This window comes from Solanum stenotomum, chromosome 10 (genome assembly GCF_019186545.1).
Source record: "Solanum stenotomum isolate F172 chromosome 10, ASM1918654v1, whole genome shotgun sequence".
Lineage (NCBI taxonomy): Eukaryota > Viridiplantae > Streptophyta > Magnoliopsida > Solanales > Solanaceae > Solanum > Solanum stenotomum.
Genome location: NC_064291.1, coordinates 35,228,651 through 35,244,420, shown reverse-complemented (window position 1 = coordinate 35,244,420; position 15,770 = coordinate 35,228,651). Strand labels below are relative to the sequence as shown.

The following is a 15,770-nucleotide window of genomic DNA, read 5'->3' as shown; positions in this document are numbered from 1 at the left end:
CTTTACCTTATATAAAACTCTTTAGAATATAGCATTATACAGTATAAATCCTGTTGGAAGCAGGAAAAGAGTACATGCCAACTGAAATGTTCTAATTGATTTCATTTTAAGTTACAGATAGACGCCTCCATCTGACTCCAGTCAAGCTGGAAACAGGTTAGGAGATCCAATTTACTGGCCTGATTTAGCTAAGCTACAGTACTCATAGTAACTTTGAACTGATCTCTTCTTCATCGATCAGAACGGGGATGGACCTTGATGGTTGTGGACACCCTCGTAGGTGGTTATCACATACCGAGAATCCTCTTTGTCTCGTTCAACTCTCTTCTTCACCGGACAACCTTCCACGGAGCACCTATAGTAATTCCTGTAAGTTGATACACAAAACAAGCTCATGTGAGTTATAATAAGTAGTTGTCATACAAGTTTCCATAAGCTGCTATAGAGCAAAATAGCACACAACTTTTTTGTTTGCCTACCACAGTAGCTATCAACTTTTTTTTTTTTTTATTACAAGGGAAACCCGCAGCCGCTATCCTTTGGGTGCGCACAGGGTAAAGCCCCCGCTCCTATACAATAGCTCGCAAACTACACAGGAGAGGTAACCCGCACTAGGCAAGCCTGGTGTGACGAGCTCGACCCAGAAGGCAAACCCCTTGCTTTCGCTGGCAAAGGATTTCGAACTTGAGGCTTCCAACATGGAAGTCCCAAGCTCAAACCACTGGGCCACCCCGAAGGGTACTTTTGAAAGATTTCCATGATTTGTCAAATTCAGGTTTACACCTCATCTTCTTCTGATGTGACATTAATTCGTTTTTAAGTGGAATTAGCACTTCTTTTTTGGTAATTAAGTAGTTAATAATTAATGTGGCCCCCCTGGTTTGGCAGATGGCCCCTTCTTTGATGAAATTATGTTTGTGGTAAATTTCCTAGAATATATATATCTAGGTTGCTTGACTGAGATCGAGTTGCAAAGAATATCAAGTAACTGAATGACCTGTTTACTTAAATGGAAATGGACAGTCGAAATTCAAATAACCGACCCTAACTTTGGTTAAGTTGTTTTGTTATGATAGCTTACTAAAATACGAGTTGTTTTGTTTTCAGGTATAGCTTGTTTAACCAAACAGTTGCTGCACATATAGGCTTATTTGATTCGCATAAGATTATTCCAACAATCTAAACATTACACTAATCCACTGCGAATCTGTGGAAAATTTGTGTTATAGAACATGATTTTTCCACCGAACCAATTCACTGGAAAAAATGCATGGTTGGAAACAGATTCTCACTAGGAAGCTTACTAATTTTTCCATATGAAATATTTACTATGTATTTTTTTTTCACACCGATTCAATCAAAATATATGTGCAGGATAACCACAGAACATTTTTCAGTGGAAAAATAGTGATTTTTTAGTAATGTTATAACAATAAGCTGTCATGAGATATAAGGTTCAAATCTTCTGGGCACTTTATGTTTTAAAGGCTAGAAAAGGAAATCTGTAAACAAAACTCTTGTTCAATCATGTTACCTTGGATTTGGACTATTTTTCACCATCTTCTTTCCATACTTTCTCCACTTGTATCCATCGTCTAGTATTTCAATTTGCGACAACGTTCTGAAAGCAACCTTGTCCTTCACTTCCCTCCTCTCGCTGCTGTTGCCAACATCTATTTTTGCAAAACCAAAAACATTTAGCACGAAACATAATCGTGTTGATTTGAAAAACTATATCCTTATGTATGCATGTTTGCTTACGTACGAATAAGATAATGCTAAAAAGTAGTGTTGATGCAATGCTTACTATTGTTAGGTTCCTCATGGTAAGTAGTACTACTCCTGGTGTTAACCACTTGATTTGCTGCATAATTTGAGTAGTGAGGTACAAGAGTTGGATCAGCTTGTTGAACGGGCCAATTATCTATCTCGAAAATATCAGAAAGCTCAAAGCTAATCAAGTTGTTTGAGAAATCATCACTATCAGGTGAGTCTAGTAGTGGTGTATAACTCCCATCAAACATGTTTGCACTAGAATTATTTGCATCCATGGATGATGATAAACTGAATTCCCTCCCATCGCGTTTGTACATTTATTATGTTACAAAGCAATAAGGTCTCTTAAATTTCCTAGTGAGGTTCCTACGAGGTACGAAGAAGGTTCATGGACAATGGTTATAAGATTGGTGGCTAAGTGAATGTCATTGTTGAGGGCCCTTTTTAGCTTTATTTGCTTAGTTTAGTCACTCCAAAATTTATGCTTATAATGCTAACAAGTAGAGTGGGACATGGGAAAGAAGACTTCGTGCATAGACTTTTCAATGTTGCTTATTGTGTGTGTAAACTTCAATTCACATAATATCATCAATCTCTCGTGTTTAGACAAATTAACCCCTTCACAACGGTGAGGGGAATACTTTACAAGTCAATATGTGACAATGATTGGTCTCATGACCTTTTTTTTCTTTATTTGATAACCACTTTTCACTTTAGATCTTTATATGCATTTAAGGATGTGTAAGATTGTTTCAATTTAAATAGCTATATGGAGTAGGGTTTTAATTATACTATAAAGTGAAATTAATTAATCAACATAACTTATTGAGTGTAATTACATAAATAGGGTCTGAGAAGGGTGATGTGTATACAAACCTTACTCCTAAGTTGTGAAGGTAGAAAGATTGTTTTCGAAAGATCTTCAACTCAAGTAAAGAAATATCAAAGCAATAGGATTACTCCATTTTGAAAAAGAGAAAAAATAAGTATCAACAAGCACTACGATAACTTAAACCAACAGAACAAGAGGTAATAATAAAATCTAAGAAGAAGATAGACGAGGAGTACTTATCATGATAATACTAATATGAAAACTAGACAATGTTTGACTATCTACTATAATCCTCAATTTCTAAATCTTCATATCTATTGTCATGCCCTCGATAAGTTACAGTGCATCATATCATGTCTAATCACCTCTTCTCAATACTTCTTCAGTCTACTTCTATATCTTTCCTCAAATTGACCATTATCAACCTCTCACACCTCCTCGTCACATGCAACTATTCATAACAATTAATATTTTAACTTAAACAAAATAATGACCTACCATAGCCGGTGAAATAGTATAAAAATTCCTTATTCTATTAGTGCATATAACTAATAAATAAATGTGTTGCATTTTGTGGTGCAAGTTTCCATACGATCCTTTTAGTTTACTTAGTATTCTATTCGAACCACTTTACTTGTCATTTTTACTAAAAATAGATTATTCAAAATAATAGTAATAAATATTGATTAATTAGCATAAATAAAAAAACTCATTGAAAACTATATACACATATTTTTATATCATAATTATTTAGATTAACTCTCTTTTTATGCCAGAGAAATTAAAGAAAGAATATTTATTAAAGAGGCATTAATATTTTAATGATTATATAAAATTAATAAATAAAAATATAAAAAACGCATAATTTCTTTAAACAAAAAATGTGAGAAGTGTAACAAGCAAAATATAGTGCACATCAATTGGAGACCACTAGAAATCTAGGCAAGTTCCAGGGAGTATCTTAACTTATAAGGAGACATTTGTTGGATACATATTGGTTGACTAATGACTTGAATATAGCAAATATATGATGTTTGAAATATTAAAAGATGACATCAGTGTTGAGGTAGATGGATAATGTGTAATCCTGATGGCTAAATAAGTTAAAAGATTATAATGGAAAGGTAAAAAAAAATATTGAGATACATCAAGTCTAATCTGTAATGATGGTATTACAATCCAAAGTTAGGCAAAATTTGGTTACTAAATACTCCCTCTGTTTCAAAAAAATGAGCTCATTTCCGTTTTAGTCTGTTTTAAAAAGAATGGCCTCTTTTTTTTTGTAACATTTTAATTTCAGCTTAAAGCCACAAGATTAAAGGACAATTTTGTACATTTGACATAACTTTAATTTATGACCACAAGATTCAATAGTTTTCTTTATTTTCTTGAACTCCGTGTCAAGTCAAACTAGGCCACTCTTTTTTAAATGGAGGAAGTAACATTCTTGACGTTACATATTCTAGATGTGGCATTTCTTGACCAATATATCCTTAAAAAAAAGAACCTTTATATATTATTAGATGAACAAGCTACGGTAAATAGTGACCCAAAAGGCTAGTGTGACCAAGTCCTATTAGTTTAAGCATCACTTAATTTATCTAGGAGTGAGATATTCCTGGATTTAAGTTAATTAGTGTAAAGTAATGTTATAGTAAAAGTGTTTAGTAGAATACTTGATTATATATATTTGTTTAATAAAAAAACAATCAACTATATAATTTGAATTAAAGATAATTGTTAATTTAAAATCATCCTTTAAATATATCTCCGCTTTAACACCAAGTCAATTTGGTGTACATGTTCAAGCTGGGAAAAATATATCACCCCTTCTAAATGAAATAATGACCTACTAGATAGCTCATTAAGTGTTTAATGGGTTAGGTATTGGAATGAAATTAAATTAGTCTATGAAAATGGACAACCATGTTCACTTTGTAATTTTGAAGACTTTTACGAAGTCTTTTTTTTTTCTTGGTTAATTACTACTACTATTGATTTTGAGTAAGGGTTGGTCAAAGAGTCAATAAAATTGACATCAAAATCTTGGACAGGAGAGTAGTATTTTGTAAGACCTTTCTTTTCTTCATGTCCCCTTGAAGAGGATTCAAACCAGGGCTGTTCAAAATCGAACTGAAATCGATAACTCGAATCGAAAACAGTTATTGGTTTATCAGTAATGGGTTATTGGTTTAGCGGTTCAGATAACGGTTTTGATTTTTTTGTTATCGAGTTATCGGTTCTTAACGGTTTGAGGTTTTTTCTTAATGGGTTAACCGATAACCCAATAATAAATTAAATAATTATATTTATATCATTTTGTATATAAAGTCTTTGACTTAGAGTTTAGTTTCCTACTTTTATTTCTGACTATCTCATAATCTTGGTTATTCTACAATGTAAAAGTGTTTGCTTTTGAGCAAGATGCAACTTGTGAACTCACGTACATGATTCATTCAATTTGTCACCTTGTTTCTAAGTAATTTTTTATTAATTTATTTTTGTGTCAAATCTTAACGATTAAACCGATAACCGAACCGATAACGATCAATAACTGATAAACCAATAACCAATAAGTCAATATCTTAATGGTTCTATAACGATTTTACATCTCTACAAACCGATAACCAATAAATCAAACCGATATACTTCAAACTAAACCGAACCGACCGATATGCAGTTCAGACTTTGGAAGGATCTTTGATTGCTTGTAAATAATCTGTCCTTTTTTGCATGGAATTTTAGGTGTAAAATAACATAAAGTATATCTCCCAAAAAACTTGTGCCATTTCATTTTCCCCATATTTGTTTCAATTTAAAAATATTTAGGGTATTCATAAAAGCTTTAACTTGATAATGAGTTCAATTAATGTTTGATATGGTTAAAGAGTTTAACATCTCTAAAGGACATAGTGGAATTGATCAGATCTTTTCATATGTTTAACTAAAGGCTTCAAGTTTAAGTCTGTAAAGTGAATTGTTAAAAAAATATATTCTACTTTAAATTTATTATCTGATAGAATCCCTCGAAATAAACGAACAAACTCTTTCAATTTTGTTGTTTTAACTTGATCATCTCTGACAACTCATATATTGTTCTTCATTTTTTTGTGGGTAATCCATCATTACCGATGAACTATTGTTGGTTTTCGTCTTTGATAAAAAGACATTTTTAATAGTGCTTAGCAATGGTAAACATTTTAAATCTGAATTAGCTAGAGGATTTCGATGTGCCGTAAAGGTGAATCATTTCGAGTAATAGTATATCAAAGTACTCAAAATATCAAGAGAAGCTCATATCTAAAATTTGAAACGGTTTAGAGGAGATATGGATTGGTCGAGATTGAGAATATATATATATATATATATATACATGAATAGGAAAAATTACGCGGATAAGCAAATATACTAGTTAATTAGCTAACATAACTATAGTTTGAATTAATTAAGGCTGACAACTTAATTTTAGCTGAAATTACGTCACTTATACATATACAAATACAAATTATATATATATATACACACACAATTATATGAGAGATATACAGATACAATTAGCCTCTCTCCACTCTCCGTCCTTGCTCGCTCGCCTCTCTCCTCCCTATCCCAATCTCGCTCGTCAGATATACAAATACATATGTATATTAGTTACATGTATACAATTATCTGACAGATAGAAATATACAATTCTCCTCTCTCCACTCTTTACCCTCTCCCGCTCGCCTCTCTCCTCCCTCTCCCAATCTCACTCGTCAGATATACAAATACATATGTATATCAGTTAAATATATAAAATTATTTGACAGATATACATATACAATTTGACAGATATACATATACACAATTCACCTCTCTCCACTCTCTGCCCTCTCTCACTCGCCTCTCTCCTCCCTCTCCCAATCTCCCTCGCCTCTCTCCTCCCTCTAACATGTAGCTACGAATCCTAATTAGCAAACAATAGCTATGGAGCATAATTAAATTATTTTTGAGTGGCTACATGCGAAAATTCCCATATAAATATTAGATAAATAATGTATATAAATATATATACATCTCTGATACATAATTATATACTGTACTATTTATACGATATCATATGTTAGTTCAACATTTAAAATAATGGCCAAACTCTAAAATATCAGGTCAAAAAGTGGCCAACCCACGCTATTTTGAATTCTCAAAGCCCACCACTTTCTTTCTCCACTCTCCACAGTGACCAACCGGAGACTCGAAACCATGGGGCGGAAGAAGGCGCAAGGGGATACCAAACCGTCGGCGAAGAAGCCGAACCAGAACCGTCTGAGCAGCGCCGAGCGCTCGGCGCTCTTTGCACGTAGAGAATCTGCAAAGGTTTTGCGAACTATTCTACAAGGAGACGCCCGGCGCCAAGCTGTTGGGTCCATCAAGTCGCTGGTGTATAGTCCCTCTGTCAGGAACAAAAGAGCTACTTATGCTTTGGTTTGTCAAACTCTCAAATGTAAGTTCACTCACAGAGTAATAGTACCCATTTTCTAAATACTTGTTAAAGCGCATTTAGAAAATCCTGTTTTCATATATTATTTGACTAGATATTGAGTTCAAGAGAATAATCAAGTTCTTCGACCGGCAAGTAATCGAGATGACGTAAAACTTGAAAGTTCTTCGAACTTGAAAAATATCATCTTTTATGTTTATATCTCAAAATGTGAGGATACAATCTAGGGAGCTAAAAGAAGAGTGAATAATTAGGCAATTCTTTTACCAAATTTCCAGCTGCTAAGTGCAAGTGAATACATTTTCTGCTGACTAAAATTGCTTGTCTGCTTGCTTGGTCAACTGCATTTTGGGAAATCATCCCAGCTTTAAAGAGGGAGCTCGGGTGCTTTTGCTAGGCAGAAGTGATCATGGGATTATTTAACTTCTACAGGCATTAACCTGAAATGTTTCTGTGTAACTTTTCAAGTATTGTAGAGAAAATTGTTTGCTTTGGAATCTGGACACCATTGGAAAATGGGATGCACTTATCTTTGCTGCTTAAGATTGATTTTATTTTTATGGAAATAAAGGAATAGTAGGGTAGTCTTCGTGATCAGAAGTATCTATTCGTCCTTCTCACTTTTAGTTGTTTGGAAATTGTAAGAAGCATGATTCATAGCTTGTTTCTAGGAGGTTTACTATAGTAATTGTTTTCATTTTTTTTCTTTGTGATCTTATCAAAAAATCACAACTAGTACATGTACTTCGGTGGCGCAGAGTAGTCCTATGAATTTTGAAATCTCAAGGACTGTACCATAACATATCAGACACTATTTACCTTTTAAATAGCTGAAGCTGAAGTGTCAAAATGAGCTATTAAAAGCTTAAGTCGATGGAGTAATGCGAAGCAAAGAGTTTTCAATTTATGAGTGAAGACATGTGCTTCATAGAAGTGTGCCTTTGACACAATGACACACAAAGTGATCCCAACAATAAACAGTCAGTTTTTCTGAATCTCAACTTTGAGAAGTTGGATTTTTATCATTATTATTCCATCCATTCCAGTTTATGTGACACTATTTCTCTATTAGTTTGTTCCAAAAAGATTGACATTTATATATTTGAAAACAATTAATGTTACACTTTTCATTTTACCCTTACTGTTAACATTATTCTAAATGAAATTGCCCTTAATGTGAAGCGTTTATACCCACACAAAAGTGATGATTAAGTCCAGAAGTTTTGGAAGCTTTATAGCCACACAAATATTATGACTTGTTTAGGACTACAAGTTTCAAAAGTCTTCATTTCTTTTTTAAACTCTCTGCTGATTCAAACGATTTCACATAATCAAGAATAGAGGGAATATTGCTTATCCAATACTGAAAATTGTTGTGTTTATTGCATTTGAATGTTTTAGTTCTAAATTTATACATGTTTGATATTTTTTAACTTTGTAATTTTCTCTCTTCACTTCAGGGAAGAGTGCACTTCACTTATTGATTTTCACTTCAAGCCCCACAAATTTTGTCCCTTTTTTGTGCCTTTTTCTTTTAAAAGCACTGATATTAACTCAGTGACTCAAATCATGCTATCTCCATATGTACGGAAAAGGTCCATCCCTTGGCTTCATAATTGCAAATGTTTTGGATTCTTCCTTGTTGCAGATCTTCCTGTTATCAAGGATGTCTTTCACACTGCCAATGTGCTGAGTAGCAAGTGGAAGGTTAGAAATATTTTCAACTTCTGAGTTTTCATTGATTGTTAGATCTTGGCACTTTTACTTCTCTCATTGCATGGTATGGGGGTATGGGGGCTTAACTGTGAGACATGAGAAATTCTTGTTATCTGCCCAAAAGGTAGGGGTAATGTCTCGTTACATCCTACCCTCCCCATCCTACCCTCCCCAAACCCCACTTGTGGGATTACACTTTGCGTGTTGTTGTTGTTATACTTGAAGATCTTCCTCTTTTCGTTCTATCTTTCCGAGTACTATTCTGAATAACCCGTGTCCGACACTCGCACTTGTTCCTCTTTTGTATATCTTCAGTTACTTTTTTTAAAATAATAATAATTATGTTTCATCATTTTATGTTTGNGAGAAATTCTTGTTATCTGCCCAAAAGGTAGGGGTAATGTCTCGTTACATCCTACCCTCCCCATCCTACCCTCCCCAAACCCCACTTGTGGGATTACACTTTGCGTGTTGTTGTTGTTATACTTGAAGATCTTCCTCTTTTCGTTCTATCTTTCCGAGTACTATTCTGAATAACCCGTGTCTGACACTCGCACCTGTTCCTCTTTTGTATATCTTCAGTTACTTTTTTAAAAATAATAATAATTATGTTTCATCATTTTATGCTTGATTAAATAAGATAAAGTAACCCTCAGGGGTTGGCCTGCTGGCAATTGACTTGAGCCTTGGGGTTTGCTCCCTTTCAAGGTCTCAAGTTCGAAACCCACTAGGTGCAAACAATTTCTGAGGGCCATCGGACTGGGTAAAACCTGAATTAACTGTGGTGCACTTGCGGGAAACTCCTTGCCGAGGGCCTGTGCACCCCCGGGATTAGTCGGGGCTCAAAGAGACTTGGACACCCGGTACAAATCAGAAAAAAAAAAAAAAAAAAGATAAAGTTATTGACAGATGGCAGGCCATCTCCGAATATCAAGTTGACATAGGTTATCCACAGTATATAGCTTTCTGATGCCTTTCTGGGAAGAGCTTAAGTTGCATAAATTTTTCAAATAACTAACAATTTTATCTGTGTGACATAAGTAGTCAGTTATATTAGTTTCTTAGTGATCAATGCCATTTTCAACTTTATCTTGGGAAAACCTCTGAACTTTTTGTCCATGTCAAAATAAATCTTGTTTCTTGCGTGCTGCTTATTGATATTTCACAATCCCAAGAACAACTGCTTTAATGTGATATGAACTAACAAGTAAATTATGGCGTTTGCGCTTCAAATAATCCAGTGTACCAGGCTAGCAGCTCAACTCAATATTTCAAAAGCATAGAAGAGTTCTTATTATTCTTTACTTTCCTTTTTAACTGTAGGCTCAGTTAAATGTTTCTTCTGCCAACCACCTAGGTAAGCTAATTTCTCCTTACCCATCTTTCACTTGCTTTCCTGAAGTACTATGTTCTTAACATAACCCGTTAACCCTGTTTACATCAACTATTTTACATGTTGGATAGACATCTTTGGTGTGTAATAGTTTGGATTTGTCTGCACAATAGTAATTAATTAATTATTGCATTATGAAACATCCATATAAAAAGCAGCAATCGGGAAATCTGATATTTTGTTATGGAATCTTGCCAGTGTTTTGGAAGGAAAAATGTTAGTAACATAGAGCAATACATTATGGTGATCTATAGAATGGACTGGACTTAATCAAGATACAAACTTCTGGAATCTTTTGACTGGAATTTTAATTCTCTTTGATTTAATTGTGCACTAATTTGCTGCTAATGTCGTTGCAGAGGCAAGAAGAATTAATGTATATAATCTTGTATGACATCCTTTTTGGCCAGGTATTTGTCAATATACATCCCCAGTGGGTTTCATTGCTTTGGGCTCTTGCTTATGGAGATTGTTTAATCTTATACAGGAGGCTTTGTTAGCTGGTGATGCAGAAAAGTTTCTACTGCAGAAAAAGGATGTGTTGCAGGCAGCTCTTGCCAAGCTTTTAGTTCGAAAGAAAGTAAAACATGTCTCAGATTTGATGACTTCTTATAAGATTTCTGGTACGTGGTTCAACTCCTAGTCTGTTGATGGCGGTTATCTCTATGGGTTAAGCAATGGGACATACATAGTTCAAACTTGTCAACAGACTATTTAAATATAATTGAACTGAGAAGATCCTTTCTTTATCAAAAATAGATGGAAAAGTGTATATTCTAAGCTGTGTTGGATTACACTTGGTGTATTTATTATATGGAGCAGAAAAGCAGTCTCAGATGTGTCACTGGAATCTTGTTTTTTATATCATTGCAGACCTTCCGAAACCCCGTTATGCTCGTGTAAATACTCTGAAGATGGACGTAGAGTCTGCCCTGGTCGAATTTAAGAAACAGTATGAGGTATGATATAATCCTTAGATGCAGCAGTTATTTTGCATCGCCTGAATAATTTGAATTAACTTTAGTGTCATTTGACTGGTAGAGTATAGGTGGAAGATGTATCAGAGAAAATTCCTTGTGTCAAAACATCCTAAGCGAAAATCTGATCCCGATGATCATCTTTGCTGTACTTAATCTTTGCAGTACTTCCTCCGGAAGATGACCTGATGGAGGAAGACTTTAAGGTTGGTGAGTCAAGCAGTCAGACCCAGGTTAAAGAATAAAGAAAATGAGCCAAAGTTCTAATGAATTGTTTGCCTGACTAGATTATAGATTTTTTATCCAGTTTTCACGATAGTTGTATTAGAGGTATGATAGTCCTAGGGTGGACATAGATGTTTTGTTTAGAATATTGAGATGAAATACGAAATTTAACAAATTGAGGTCCTAAAATTAAGAAATTTCCTTTCAGAAGAAAATGAGGAGGGGGGTGGGGGTGGTTCCAGCTGTTCTAGAATTTGAAGAGTGGCTTCTCAATTGATAATTGATGTATTGACCTCACTTAGGGGGATGGCGGTAGAAGGCATACTTAAAGATACTAGTAAACTACAGAGATTGATATACTTTAAAGTATGTAGTACCACAGATTTTTCATGTTTGTCAATTCAATGATATCATTATTGCTGTATTCGTGTCCTTATTTGATAGAAGAATTATTGTGAATCAATTCTGCATTGAAGAAACAATCAGATATTTATTGATCAATTCATTCTCCATGGCCTGATAGATCTTTTGAAGAACGGATTAATCGGGCAAGAATAAAGATAGAATCCGGTTTTACTTTTTATTGGTTATTCTCGTTATTATAAAATTTATTTATGTTTATTTTTCGGACATTAAATAGGTTTGTCAGGATGCAATGGTTCCTGACCTGTTGATTTTCCCCCCAAGGACTGACCTGCATGATCATCCTTTGGTAAAAAGTGGAAGTGTCTTTCTGCAGGTGCAGAATTCTCTTTCTTAGAATGGAATTTTGATGTGAATACAATAAGGAGTTTCTTGTTATGCAATCATTTCCCCTCTTTTGGGTTCTATCTAGCTTTCATTGACATGCTACTAATGTCCCTGGTTCCACTAGGGTAAGGCAAGTTCCATGGTTGCAGTTGCTCTTGGGCCTAAACCCAGATGGGAGGTAATTGCATGGAAAAAGAGTAGTTAGGTTCTCTAGATTGTCATTTTCCTCTTGGTTGTTGTTCATGGTTGTTTATTCTTCTGTGAAGGTCATCGATGCATGTGCGGCACCAGGGAACAAAACTGTTCATCTAGCTGCTCTTATGAAGGGAAATGGAAAGATAATTGCTTGTGAACTTAATAAAGAAAGGGTTAAACGTCTGAAGGACACTGTTGAACTGGCTGGAGCGACTAGTATCCTTTTAATAGCTTTCTGGTATCCTATCCACCTTCTCACATAAGATTGCTTCAGAGGAACTTTAACCATCACTTTTCTTTTGGATCGACATATACCTAAAGTGTATTGGATCCCCTTAAACTATGTGCTTAGGTCCTTGTTTTTGTTTAAATTATCCCATCTCTAAGTAATTCCAGTAATCTCGCAATTGTTCACTCAAACTGGATGGAGTTATTAGTTTCTATATGGCGTTAGACTTTTAATACCATAAACACCTCTTTGCATTAGGTGCCTGAAGTTTATTTTTGAGGAAATATGGCTTTTGGAACTGCAGATATCTTTAGTTGTTTCAATTCCCTATTTCAAGTAATCCTAAAACCAGTTAGTTATATGATAATGTCTATTTGGTTTTTGTTTCATTGTTGCTATAATATGCCTCGATAACTTAACTTATCCGAAGATGTGGAAGTCAAGCATGAGGACTTCTTAAACATGAGTCCTGAGGATCCAGCGTACTCGAAGGTAAACATACAAGACATTTTTTGGGGAATGAGGCGTTGTTGGTTGTCAGATATCATCAACTTATTAAGTGAAATCTATTACTTTCTGTCCAGTTAATCAATCTGCTTAACTTGCAGCACTGGAATAAAGTAATCGGTTGACCTATTTCATAAACATGATTGATAGGGAAAAAATAATTTGTTGTAAAGCTTGTTAGTTTTATGTGCATGATCCATTTTTTGTATCGAATGATTCTCTGATACAATAGATAGCAGACTGGAGAAGAGGACAATCTCTCTCCTCAACTATGAGTTGGTAACACTTTGATTGAGCATGACAAAGCCTTTGATTCTTCGTTGTCAATTTGTTGAAGAAACACTTATATATAGGCATATGATTTTAGTGTATCCAGAACAAGCATAAAAAAGAGACAAAATCCTTCCTGTTTCTGGACAGTGTGAAAAACAGAAAAAGGATATCAGTCAGTGCTGGTACAACCATGAAGATAGATATTTGATCTGGGGTAATGCTGGGTTACACTCTAATTAGTTTTCCTGAATGGTGACGATTTTACAAAAAATAAGTAGCCAGTTCACATTTTCAGCAAGCATGGTTCCAACTTTGTAACCCTCTGTTTTCTGTTTGGATTTTTTAATGGAATTCCTTTATTTAACACATTAACCGGCCACCAGGTTCAAGCAATACTGTTAGATCCATCATGTTCAGGATCTGGGACCGTTGTTGATAGATTAGATCACCTGCTCCCCTCTTATACAGCAGGTGACTTTGCTCTTTGTGTATTCATTTCCGTATCTTTTGTGTAACCAACCCTTTGCTTTTCTCGTTTTAAACTAATTTCTGAAAAAACTTTGCAGAGTCTGACGTAAATAGACTAGAAAAGCTCGCTGCTTTTCAGAGAAAGGCTTTGGAACATGCATTATCTTGTGAGATTTATAACATTGTTTCTGATTTGTTTTTGTTTTTTTTGCCACAAATGGCAAATTCATGTATGTTTGTGCATGCAACTGATCAATTTACCCTCTCATCTTGACGTAGTTCCAGCTGTTGAGAGAATTGTTTACAGCACATGTTCTATTAACCAAGTTGAGAATGAAGATGTCATCAAATCTGTTCTGCCTCTTGCTTCTTCTTATGGTTTTGAACTGACAACAATCTTTCCCCAATGGCCTCGCCGAGGTCATCCAATTTTTGATGGATGTAAGTGATCATATCTCATAAGCTTTCTTTATGGGTGCTTACCTGACCCTAGTACTTAGAATCAAACTGCCTTCCAAAAGTTGGTCAAACTAGACAAATAAAGAAAGAGCACAGTGGAATGAAAGAATATTTTGTTCTTACAGTTTTCAAGTGCTCTTAAGCATTCTCAGGCATCATATATTTTCGTGTTCAATTGCTAATAGTCTAAACTAGATCTGGTTGGCTAAATGAAACTGTTGCAATTATATTCTTTTAGAAGTTAAGTGTCATTTATCTTCAAAGGGCCAACATGTCATTAGACAGAAGATTAAACTGCAAGCTATACCACCTTCAATAGTGTATAGTATTTGCATTACACTGAAGGCTGTAGGAAAACTTGTATATATGAGCTCTGTAAATATATACAGTACCATCCTGAAGAACAGTAGCTCAGTGCTGTTCTGATACATTCTGATCCTTCCTGCCTGATGCTCGTCTGGTTTTTATCAGTTGAAATTCTTCAGTTGCATGTGTATGATTATTTTTTAAAAAATTTTGCGCAGCTCAACATGTGCTGAGAACCGATCTCATAGAGGACCAGGAGGGGTTCTTTATTGCTTTATTTGTCAGGAAGGGTGTGAGCCCTCCAGGCAAGCACATCAGAGATGTTGGAAACACATTACGAGCTGTTCAACGAAGAAAAATGAGAAAGATAAATTCTTTCTTCCTCCTCAGAACTTTGGGTTTGTTGTTGTAATCCTAGTTTTACTTGTATCAATCAGGCAATCCTGTAAATGATAACATCCTAGAGAAAATTGCCAGAATTTGTCTCCAGGTGAGAATGTAGTTTTGGTCGAAGTTTTGTTTTATTCATTTCAGGTTTCTGATCGTCTATTAAACACAACAGTTATATAGCAAAAACTTTCTGGCATTTGATGCTTACATCAACTTGTATTTCTCTTCTGCTCTTTCCTTTTCAAAAAAATAATCAAACTTTCATTATTTCGCCATGACAAAAAAAAAATTGTATTTATTTATAAAAGAATAATATTTTAAATTATAGCATAATGAAATTTATTGATTGCCTGCTTTTACAGAGGTAAAATGTGTGGTTCAATAATATTATAAGGTAAATAATAATTGCATTGAACTTGCAAATAATCCTTTACTAATATTCATACATTAAAAATAATGGAAAAAATAGGTTCTTCAAAAAATATTAGCAATATTCCAACATGAATTTGATTATGTCATTAACACATAACTCAAGAACCTCTAATGAATGAATTATTCAGGAAATAATAAATCATTGGTCCTTTAATCAACATTAAAGGAAAATAAGAATATATATACAAAGGCACTTCGTAAGAAAAGGAACATATTTAAGTTGCGTAGGTTATACAATTGTGATATATGCCTTGGGGAAAAAAGTCAAAAATTTATTAACAGATTCAAAAAAGAAATTATGCTTGAACATTAAAACAATTATAACTTTTGAACTTACATAATAAATTTCTTCAATTGATAAGTGAGAA

The 15,770-nt window shown here is 34.4% G+C and overlaps 2 protein-coding genes across 4 annotated transcripts; one reads left to right on the top strand and one right to left on the bottom strand.

Moving 5' to 3' along the window:
• Positions 1 to 45: 45 nt before the first annotated feature.
• LOC125841221 (probable WRKY transcription factor 51) lies at positions 46 to 2,108 on the bottom strand. The gene is made up of 3 exons (XM_049520300.1): positions 1,808 to 2,108; positions 1,535 to 1,673; positions 46 to 367 (listed from the first exon to the last, which is right to left on the bottom strand). Exons 1-3 carry the CDS (start codon positions 2,091 to 2,093, stop codon positions 238 to 240), a joined length of 555 nt encoding a protein of 184 aa, XP_049376257.1. The 5' UTR covers positions 2,094 to 2,108; the 3' UTR covers positions 46 to 237.
• Positions 2,109 to 6,792: 4,684 nt separating this feature from the next.
• LOC125842286 (25S rRNA (cytosine-C(5))-methyltransferase NSUN5) lies at positions 6,793 to 15,177 on the top strand. 3 transcript variants are annotated; one of them, XM_049521560.1, is made up of 13 exons: positions 6,793 to 7,085; positions 8,731 to 8,789; positions 10,551 to 10,601; positions 10,679 to 10,814; positions 11,065 to 11,150; positions 12,034 to 12,132; positions 12,268 to 12,321; positions 12,410 to 12,554; positions 12,998 to 13,059; positions 13,731 to 13,818; positions 13,914 to 13,982; positions 14,095 to 14,256; positions 14,799 to 15,177. In XM_049521560.1, exons 1-13 carry the CDS (start codon positions 6,845 to 6,847, stop codon positions 14,990 to 14,992), a joined length of 1,446 nt encoding a protein of 481 aa, XP_049377517.1. In that variant the 5' UTR covers positions 6,793 to 6,844; the 3' UTR covers positions 14,993 to 15,177. The 3 variants fall into 3 exon arrangements, with proteins under 3 accessions (XP_049377517.1, XP_049377518.1, XP_049377519.1); XM_049521561.1 differs by lacking the exon at positions 10,551 to 10,601 and having other exon boundaries at positions 6,803 to 7,085; XM_049521562.1 differs by lacking the exon at positions 12,268 to 12,321 and having other exon boundaries at positions 6,803 to 7,085.
• The last annotated feature ends 593 nt before the right edge of the window (positions 15,178 to 15,770 follow it).

What these genes read in the sequence shown, in the direction of transcription:
- LOC125841221 (XM_049520300.1), bottom strand. Translation starts at nt 2,093, where the DNA reads ATGTACAAACGCGATGGGAGGGAATTCAGTTTATCATCATCCATGGAT. An exon ending in CCATGAGGAACCTAACAATA is followed by an intron (nt 1,674 to 1,807) that starts GTAAGCATTGCA and finishes TTGCAAAAATAG; the next exon opens with ATGTTGGCAACAGCAGCGAG. An exon ending in AAAAATAGTCCAAATCCAAG is followed by an intron (nt 368 to 1,534) that starts GTAACATGATTG and finishes ATCAACTTACAG; the next exon opens with GAATTACTATAGGTGCTCCG.
- LOC125842286 (XM_049521560.1), top strand. Translation starts at nt 6,845, where the DNA reads ATGGGGCGGAAGAAGGCGCAAGGGGATACCAAACCGTCGGCGAAGAAG. An exon ending in TGCTGAGTAGCAAGTGGAAG is followed by an intron (nt 8,790 to 10,550) that starts GTTAGAAATATT and finishes ATGTCGTTGCAG; the next exon opens with AGGCAAGAAGAATTAATGTA. An exon ending in ATGACATCCTTTTTGGCCAG is followed by an intron (nt 10,602 to 10,678) that starts GTATTTGTCAAT and finishes AATCTTATACAG; the next exon opens with GAGGCTTTGTTAGCTGGTGA.